We start from the raw sequence: 10,987 nt of genomic DNA on the forward strand, positions 1-10,987 counted from the left end.
GCACCAACGAGGTAACGAGAAGTAAAGAGAGAAGGACGCTCGTTTGGGGAATGGTGACGTTGCTCTCTCTCTCTCCCCCCCCTCCCCTCGTCCCCCGTCAAGGCTTCGCCCACTCATCTGACGTGCGGACGTCAGCACTGTGTATAAATGCGGAAGGATAAGGGAACATATCCGTGATATGAACCTTTGACAGTCTTCCTCGAGGTAGTTACAGCCAGGTGTGCGCAAGGTACACTGAACCAAAAATGTACGTAAATACAACAAAATATTCTTTTAATTAATGAAAATTGGTCCAATGAACTCTTAGGTTATAAAACTATTACTAGAATTTATTGCAAGAATGAATATATAATTATGTAAATGAATTCAGTTATTGTATCAATGAATAAATATGGACATTGATTAATGTAAATAACATTAATAAGTCGAATATTGATTGATTATTTATTGGACCAAAATTTTTTTCAATGTAGTGACGACAATTCATCCGAAAGCGCACACCCAAGAGAAAAATAAAACGGTCCCGCAAATGGACAGCCTACGTCGCGGCGTTGTCATCCTCGCGCTTGTCTGCGCCGCGATCGCTACTCTAGCGAACGGCTATGCGTTGAACGTCGCCGAGCAACCGCGGGACGGCGACTATGTCACCACGTCTTATATACATTATGAGGATTTACGGCGACTGTTTGATTCCCTGGCGAACCGATATCCGAATCTGGCACGGGTGCTGTCCATCGGGAAGTCAGTGGAGGGCCGTGAACTCCTTGTCCTGGAAATCTCGGAGAATGTCGGGAAGCGTAGCCCTGGCGAACCCATGGTCAAATACGTCGCCAACATGCACGGTGACGAGGTCGTGGGTAGACAGTTGCTCATCATTCTCGGCCAGTATCTCCTAGACAGCTATGGCAAAAACGATCGTATCACCTGGCTAGTAAACCAGACGGATATCTACTTAATGCCCTCCATGAATCCAGACGGTTTTGAAAAATCAGTGGTAAGATTTTCAGTCGTGCTGCAGAATTATTCCAAGATCACACACAAATTTCAAACATTCTTGCATTTCAGGAAGGTAAATGTGATTCCAATGATGACTTCTCTGGCAGAGAGAACGCCAATCACGTTGACTTAAATCGGGACTTCCCCGATCAATTTGACAGAAAATTCAACCATCGCAGTAAGGATAGTTCTATTCTCAATGGTCGCCAGAGTGAAACTGTGGCTATGATGACTTGGATCTCCAACGAGCCTTTTGTCCTCTCTGGAAATCTTCATGGTGGTGCTGTAGTTGCTAGCTATCCATATGATTCTGGGTTATTATACAATTGTCATCGCGATAACTGTGTTATATGTTGTTAAGTTGCTTCTTACATCATTCTGTTTACAAAGTTCTGTTTGTTATCTGACAAGATGTGTTCTTTCAGTATCTCAAGATCGTGCTGCATAGAAAGTAAAAGCCCAGACGATAATTTATTCAAGTATCTCGCTCACGTTTATGCGGATAATCATCCATTAATGCGTAGAGGTAATGCTTGTCCACCAGAAATATTCCGAGGTGGTGTTACAAATGGAGCATACTGGTAACAATGAACATATTACTGTGTTTAGAATAACATTTGAATTGAATGATTGTAAATATTAATCAGAGATAAAAAACTGATTTTTAATATAATTTTTCGAAACTCTTAGTTTTGTATTGACAGAAACTTCAAAATGTATTGAATTTGTCGATAGGTACGAAGTAATTGGTGGAATGCAGGATTACAATTATGCCCGCTCCAACGCATTTGACATAACGTTTGAATTGAGTTGCTGTAAATATCCACCAGGTTCAACCATACCGGAACAGTGGTTACTAAATAAAGAATCTCTGATTAAATATTTGGAACAAGTTCATATTGGAGTAAAGGGTGACATTCATATATTAATATCATAGTCGTTTTTATCGTAAGATTTCAGGAAGAGATTTTACAGTGTATTTAATTTTCCACACACACACACATTTGCAGGTTTTGTATTCAGTAAAGATGGTAGACCAATTGAAAAAGCAAACATTGTTGTAGAAGGAATAAATCATAATGTAACAACAACGGTCAACGGCGAGTATTGGCGTTTACTGCTTCCAGGAACTTATTCAATTTATTGTGTCGCATGGGGGTATGTAATCACATGATTCTTAAACTTAATATTCAATATGTCATGTCGGCTAAAGACTATTTTTAGCATATCGGTTTCTATTGTATTTTGTTTTCTATTCAGATATGAACCCAGTGAACCAGTAAATGTAAATGTATTAGAAAGCTCACCGACGATTGTTAATTTTACATTAAGCGATAAAGAAGTATATGAACAAGGTAAAAATGACATAAATTATCCACAAATAATACCAGCTTTTAATAATAGATTATCTGAGTTCTATAAGCTGATATTAGACGATTACAATGACCAGGACTACTAATTTACACCTGAATAACATTTAAATTACTCAACAATACTATCACGGCTATATTAATTATCTAATATCTATGTTTTTGTCTATAATGGCTTAAACTATTACTAACCACATAATTCATTAATTTATGTTTTAACTTATACATTTTTTTATATTGTGACATTACGATTTCTTTATTAGCAAATTATTTTATAAGTATTTTTTATTAAAAAAACATTTATTATTTATTTTTTAAAATAATATTAGAGTTTTTATTATTTGATTTGTTTTAGTAAGATTTTTGTTTTGTTTTAGCGAATTAATATTACAAAATTCGGATATACCCATCTTTAATAATTTATGACTGCAGAATCTCTTATTTGTTTGCTGACATATTTTGACATCGTGTATATTTTTAATTATTTTATTAGATTTAAGTAATAGGAAATAGATAATACAGAGATGGAGAGGAAATAGATAATACATATATAGACACAAGGTATGGAGAAATGAATATAGCAGAGGAAGGGAATAAGGATTTTGAATATATTTTTGTTATAGTTTATATCTGAATAAATAAGGAAAATATTTTAACTATATTCCAGTTTGTGACATAAGGCATGTATTTATTCTACCATATACGTTTTATCTTGATATATTGTTTTATTCAAATTTATTTCATTATGACATATGTTATATGTAAACATTCCGTGATCACAGTTAAGATTAATTAAACAATATGACATTATGTCTAACAAAGATAAATATAATGCCCTGTTTGCAAATTGGAAAGTAGTATATTACAATATCATTACATAAACGGACAAATTAACTGATTGAACATATCGTACAACTGTGCAGAGATTATGACTTATAACGATATAAACTTTATATTTCTTTTTTATAAATATGTACTTATGAGTACAAGAACTGTTGTATATTTTTCTTCAATAAACAGAAAAAACATTAAACAATTATTAGTAGGCAACTATTTTTTGCTAAACAAATTACTAAACAAATATATAAAAAAATGTGTTGCCACACACACACACTCACGCGCGCGCGCATATATATATATATATATATATATATATATATATACATACATCATACATATATCAATATATATTGATATGTACAAATCTAAATGAAGGTTTTTTTTAAAGATTTTAATTTTTCCTGACAATATCTAATTATTTAACTTTTTGTTTTTGACAAGATTAGCTGAAAACATAGATTTTGGCTGACATTCTGTAAATGATGTTTGGAGGTAAATATACGTGACAACACGATGTTTTGTCTATTTTCTTTCGTACAAAGTAAATATACAAAATGTGAAGGAAAAAAGAAACAGATGTACTGTGTTTTACCATGTGAGATACATAGTACTGCCAATACCCATTCTATTGTATTAGAAACTATACTAATATAAATGTAAATCTCGGTGTGAGTACATGTCAGTGACCGATATATCATATAATTTGTATAACAATGTATGTTCTAATATTTTCCTTACAAGTATGTATTAATTAAAACCAGAAATAAAAACATTGTTTTTCGTCTTGAACAATGAGTATCTTACTCAATATTTATCCTTTTCCTATTATGTGTTGACAGACTATGTATATTATTTTTATACACATCTTATTATTTATCTCATCCTTTTCATTTTCTCTATACCTTGTGTTTTATAACATACCCATCTCTTGTTTTGCATTATTTGTAGTATTAAATCTGTGTGCGATTATACACGAACATATTTTATCATGAATAATGATTATTTCATTGAAAACTCTACGTTTGATTTTGACAGCAATAATGATTGAATTGTATATTCGTACGATGCAGGAGAAAATACAGTCGACGAAACAGTAAGATCCATCGACGAGTATGGCTTTTATTATACCGTGGAGTTCAAGCATCACAACTACATCGCAATGGAGAAGTATCTAAAGGATTTGAGCGCGAATTATCCCAATATTACGAGGCTGTACAGCATAGGGTCTTCCGTGCAGGGTCGTGAGCTGTACGTTATGGAGATCACAAAGGATCCCGGTGTTCACAATCCCGACAAACCGGAGGTAAAGTACGTCGGGAATATGCACGGGAACGAGGTAATCGGCAGGGAAATGCTATTGCTACTGCTGAGATATCTCTGCGAAAACTACGGCACTGACATAAGAATCACAAGGATAGTGGAGACCATTAGGCTCCACGTGCTACCGAGTATGAATCCTGACGGATATGAGATCTCCAAAGAAGGCGATGTTTACGGGATAAGAGGCAGAGCGAATGCGATGGATGTAGATCTTAATAGAAACTTTCCCGATTATTACGTAACCAATGATGTACGTTATTTCGATTTTAGAACCATATTTTTTACATTTATATTTATTACATTTATCAATTTATTTATTATCTCGTTATTTCTATATATTAGTCATTTCATTTTGAACGACACTTGAAAAATTAGACAAAGCATCGTATAATACAACTCTTATTTAATCTTTTATATAAGGCTTTGACTAAAGAGATGAATATAAATATTTTGATTGTTACTTCAAAATGTCTTTTGGAGTAAAATAATAGAATAAGTTGTTTAAGCCTTATATTTATCGAATTATTAAAAAAATAAAATATATGCTCGCGTTTTTCACTATAAAGTACGCGTTGCGATAATTTATATAACATTTTCTTTTTATTTAGTTTCTAGATTTATTTTAACTATTAAATATATAAGTACGAATCAATCTGCATTTAACGATTTGTACAATTAAAACACATCGCGCTAACTTGGCTACATTTTACAGCTCAATCAGTATCAGCAACCTGAGACTAAAGCAGTGATGGATTGGATAGCGAAAATTCCATTCGTACTCTCTGCTAATCTTCACGGGGGAGCGTTAGTCGCGAATTATCCTTATGACGACGGACCGGAGGACTTGGGGTCCAACGTCGCGAATTTAAGTCCAGATAATGATGTCTTTCGGATGCTGGCATTGATATATTCCAATGCCCATCCCCGCATGCATCTCGGTCAGCCGTGTCCGCCGATAGTGAACAATCCTTACGGTACGAAGACAGTCCTTGAGGAGCGTTTCCCGGAAGGTATAACGAATGGTGCCGCCTGGTATTCCGTGTCCGGCGGCATGCAAGATTACAATTATTTCCACAGTAATGATTTTGAGATCACCCTGGAGATCGGATGCACAAAGTTTCCAAACGCCAGCGACTTACCAAATTACTGGCTGGAGAACAGGGAGCCTCTTTTGCGTTTCATCGAAATGGTATAGTTTAGGAGAAGCTAATAGTTGAAGAAATATATCTTGATAATGTTCATTTTCAATGTGATAATTTTATAATATTTCTTTTCCGCAGTCTCGAAAAGGTGTGCACGGCATAGTGAGTTCATCTATCGGCACCCCTATACCCCATGCAAAGATCTCGGTTGGAGGTATTAAACACGATATTTACACTGCTGAAAGGGGCGATTATTGGCGGCTATTGATACCGGGGCGATATAACATAACTGTCAGCGCAATGGGATACGAAACACTTACTCAGAATATCGAAGTACCACCATATGGCAAAAATCCCGGGGATGGAGAAGTAACTTTGGACTTTACGTTAATGCGTGACGACCCTTTACATTGGTATAATTATTTATTTAAAGTACAATTTAATATATATTTACGATCTAATATATGCGCGTAATATGAAAAATTAATATATACTCAGTAAAGTAGAAGTTGAGTACATAGTAGGTTTATCAATAAACTTCTTAAATTATTTAGAATATGTTTTATGTTCAAATCTTTCTCATAAAGATAATTCAAGCCAGTTTTAATGAAAGATCACAACCCTGCGTGTTTCTTCAAGTAGTTATATTGTATCGCAATATTGTATCTATATGTGCTTTCTGGAATGTAAAAAGTATTAAGAAAATTAATTATTTGTACGAATATCCCTACTAGGTCATCCGCATATGATTTTGGATTGAGAGTAAACTTGCAGAATGGATATTTAAAAAATTCTGACTTGAACGCTAGATTCAGCCAATTGGAAAATCATCAGTCTGAAACCGCCGAATTTTTAGCTGGTGATTCATTAATCAGCATGGCTATTCATTCACTGAAAATCACGCATGACGTGAGTTTGAACGATAATATATTTAGCCATTATAAATGTTCTGTATTTAATTAAAATTTGTTCTTTCCAGATGGGATCACCTGATGAAAATAAATTTCGCATTGCATTGATAGGAGGACTGTTTGCTTCCCAGCCGGCGGGTAGGGAAATTCTATTACGTTTGGCAACACATATCCTCAAAGGAAATCAAATTGGTAATCCACCTATTCAGAGGATATTGAGTGACGCTATGCTGCATTTCATTCCTGGTATCGATCCAGGATTCGATAACGTAGAGAAGAGTGAGGATTGCAATCCTGTAGTCAACGACGAAGTAGGAAACAAGTTATTAGAAGAGAGCACTGATACGTCTAAGCAAACAGATAGAGTTACGAATGCGTTTAAGACAATGTTACAGACTGAAAATTACGATGTTGTTGTGATACTAAGAGGTGGTGCCTCGAAAATCAGGTAATGCAGTGATATTTATAAGCATAAATTGTAAAGAAAGGACCCCGCACTAATCCTATATGAAATTGGATCCCGGTGAAATCAAATGGTTTTCTCATATGTTATAGCTTATGACCTGCTAAACAAAATATATAAGTTTTAGCGCAAAAAAATGAATAGTTTTCGTGTTTGATTCATCTAAAGTTGCTGACATCTCATCATAAAATGCTCAATAACTTTTAAACGGCTGACCTAAAATGAATAAAAGTATAGTGTTTTGAAAAGGTCTCAACAAGGACTGTAAGAAAATTAAAGAAAAAGTGGGGGGGTTCTCACTTAAAAAATCCGTATGGACCTTGTCATGACCTTGGCAACGCCACCTAAAGTCAAACTGATGAAGCCAATGGCCTTTTTAAAAACTCTACAACTTTTATCTAAAACATTTTTTTATAAAAACTTATAATTTTCGAGATATTTTGCCGTCTCGAGACATTTTATGTTCCTTGTATAATTATATATGGTGTCATATATAATATCCTATATAATTACTATCATATAAAATACTATCATATAAAATGTCCAAGGACATGTTCACATGTATAAAACGATACTGTTACAGAATATGTAGTATAATTCCCTACTCTTATTGTTAGCATAACTCAGGACGAATGACATGGACGTGATAGGAATCTAATCTCATAAGAGTGGTTTTATGGTGAGATGTCAGCAATTTAGATGAATCAAACATGAAAATTGTTTATTTTTTTATGTTAAAATTTATACGTTTTGTTTAACAGGTCATACAAGCTACAACATATGAGAAAACGATTTGATTTCACCGGGATCCAATTTTACATAGGATTAGTGTGGAGTTCTTTAGCATGGATTGTCCCTAATTAATTTTTGTTCTTTAGTTATTCAGACGACAATCTGAACACGTTTAGAAAGCTCGCCCGTGCCTACGAGTATTCGAGAGACAGCGAAATATGCAGCCATCCAAACAACAATACACAACATTTAACGAATTTCATACAGCGCATTTACGGCATGCCAGTAGTAGGCATAACTTTTTCATTTAAATACATTTTTCTTTTTATATATTTATAATAAAATTCATTGATAAATGTTTTAAATATCTGTTTGTGCCTGTTTGTAGATGAGCATAAGTCTATCGTGCTGCAAGTATCCGCCCGCAGACCAGATTTCCACCATTTGGCGTGAGAATCTGCAATCACTTATGGAACTTGTGCGGAGTCTCACGACCGGAATCCGCGTGATGATAACGAACAAATATGGTGCTCCGCTTCGAAAGGCCACTATCGAGATTGGAAAAAGAATCTACGGCGTATCGCACAACATGGCTTACTTCAAAATGATTTTAGTGCCCGGTGAATACACCTTAACGACTTCTTGCAATGGATACGTTACGCAGGTGCTGAAAGTTGTTGTGCAACAACAAAGCATAACAAGTATCGACGTTAAATTAGAAGAAAAGAAAACGCCGTCGCTTGACCACAAGAAGTTACCCGAGAAGCCGAGCTTCGTCAACCGCGCTTTAACCGAATTGAATGCAAAGTATCCGCAACAGACGACCTTGCATAGCATCGGCAAAACTGTGAAGGATAACGAGATAATATGTTTAGAGATCGGTTCTAATAACGATCAGAAACAAACAGAGCGACCTGCCATCATTTTTTCGGCCGGCATTCTACGGGCGGAACCAGTGACTGCCGGGATGCTCTTACATTTCGCCTCATATCTTTTGGATAATTATAAGCAAAATACTACGATTATGCGTTACGTAGATGATTTCTCCATATATATAGTTCCAGAATTCTCATTCGATTCCAACGAGAATACCATCTGCTCGCCGCAACTAAAAGGCTTGCAGTTTCCAATTTACGAAAAACTGAATGGAGAAACGAAATGGATTGTAGACTGGTTTAAAGATGTAAATGCTGTGTTAGCTGTAAATCTCAATAGTGGGTCGCGTCATATTGAAATTCCGTTCGGTCATGACTACGGAAAGGTACGCGAACGAAAGTACGAGAGCGACGATGAGGATTTATTGCAACATTTGGCCTCAGTGTACGCCAATGCGAGAGCAGACAAAGTGTCTGCAAGCACAAAATGCGAACAGGATTCCAACATCGATGATAACAGTGTGATACATGCAGCTAAGGGAATTGGCGGAAAAAGAGATCATCTTTTAATGGATTACGCCTATTTCCACACAAGCACTTTAATGATGGACGTGTACGTCACCTGCTGCACCAATGATTACTCGATCGTCGTGTGGCAGGAGAACAAAGATAGTTTACTGTCCTGCATAGAGGAAATAAAGAAAGGTGTAAGAGGATACGTCACCAATGAGGAGGACGAACCGATTGAAAACGTTGTCTTGTCTTACGACATGTCACCGCATCTAATTGAAAACAGCAAATCAGGCTTCTATTCAATTTTATTGCCTCCTGGAAATCACAATATAACAGCCACAGCGCCTGGATATCATGCGGAAACCAAACTTGTCTCCACACCCATGTTCGAAGCGAAGAAATACTTAAGAGTAATATTCAAGCTCGTTCACGATGACAGTATCATAGGAATACCTAGACTAGTATTCATTATAATAACGAGTAAGTCAGTTGCGAGATGTTTAATAAAACTTACTAGATTGATGAAGATTTATAATAACATAATCCGATTGCAGGTATGATATGTTTTGGTATTGTGTTGTGTTGCATATGTATCTGCGCGAGATGTCAAGCTTCGGAAGACAAAGAGAAAAGCAGAAAGGGATATGCGTTTAGTTTATTGCAAGATGGTGGCAGCTTCTTTGATGACGACGAGAAAGAAGTTGAGATATTTCGAAGACCAGTAGACGGTAATTATATCAGTATGCCATAACACTCAGAGGATAGTTTTTAGAAACAATTTTATAAATAATCTTATCATTCTAATTCTAATTTTTGTCCTAATTCTTGTTGTAATCCGTCAGGATATTCATCAAATGATAATAAAGTTACCATGCCATATTTCGACAACAGTTCCGACGATGGCAGCGATTTGGAATTTATTCGGCCTGAATGGAGTGATACAATACCAAGACAGACGTGACAGAACGTTTTTGTATGCTAAACGATATACAACTGTACAACGCACGCGGTAAATTTAGCGTATTTTATATAGTTTAAACAAATTTTCGGTAAAAAGAAAATAAGATAAAAGTAATTTTAAAATGCTGAAATTTACGAAAGTAACAATCAGGGTCCAACTATGGAATACGTACTTATATTTTTATTGTATATTTTTATATTAGAAGGAATCGTGTTATTTTTTATGATAATTATATTATTTTTTGTAAATATATCGTATAAATGTTTAAAAGAAACAGAATGCAATTTTTTAGAATTGTGTAAGAAATTATATATACGTAAACACATACATAGAAAATTATATCAGTGTTTTAAATGAAAGAAAGCATAGAGAGAGGACTTTTCAAATTGTTAACTTTCACAAGAATGAATGTAAAAGAAAAATGTCAGGGGTTCGCAGAATAAAAGGAACAGGGAACAGAGAATAAGAATTTCAACCTATCAAAAATCATGTACTATGGAATACCCACTGTTTATTCCACAGTACATGATTTCTGATAGGTTGAAATTCTTATTCTCTGTTCTCTGTTCCTATGATTCTGCGCAGCCCCTCACTGTTCAGAATTACTGTATATATTATATCAACACACACGCACGCACGCGCGCACACGCACACACACGTACACATACACACACAAATGACGACAGATATTTAACGTTCTTATTTAATGTTAGCTAGGATTTACTTATACATATATATAGTGTTTCGTCCTTTTTTTCAGTTAAAATTATATGAAGTAATGTATTCCTAAGGAAAAGAGAAATCGAATTTTTCTTAAAATGATTTAAATTTCAGCAATATTTTATTACATTTGTAACATAAAAC

At 35.0% G+C, this 10,987-nt stretch overlaps 1 protein-coding gene across 1 annotated transcript; it reads left to right on the forward strand.

The window, feature by feature from the left end:
- The first annotated feature begins 127 nt into the window (after window positions 1–127).
- On the forward strand, window positions 128–10,269 carry svr (Carboxypeptidase D svr). Its single transcript, XM_018547559.1, has 16 exons — window positions 128–247; window positions 474–994; window positions 1,066–1,310; window positions 1,422–1,577; window positions 1,732–1,907; window positions 2,007–2,154; window positions 2,257–2,351; window positions 4,277–4,776; window positions 5,239–5,715; window positions 5,807–6,081; window positions 6,403–6,577; window positions 6,648–7,027; window positions 7,921–8,062; window positions 8,163–9,642; window positions 9,717–9,890; window positions 10,005–10,269. Exons 2-16 carry the CDS (start codon window positions 530–532, stop codon window positions 10,121–10,123), a joined length of 5,007 nt encoding a protein of 1,668 aa, XP_018403061.1. The 5' UTR covers window positions 128–247; window positions 474–529; the 3' UTR covers window positions 10,124–10,269.
- Window positions 10,270–10,987: the final 718 nt, after the last annotated feature.

Source organism: Cyphomyrmex costatus, unplaced genomic scaffold, assembly GCF_001594065.2.
Source record: "Cyphomyrmex costatus isolate MS0001 unplaced genomic scaffold, Ccosl1.0 scaffold655, whole genome shotgun sequence".
Lineage (NCBI taxonomy): Eukaryota > Metazoa > Arthropoda > Insecta > Hymenoptera > Formicidae > Cyphomyrmex > Cyphomyrmex costatus.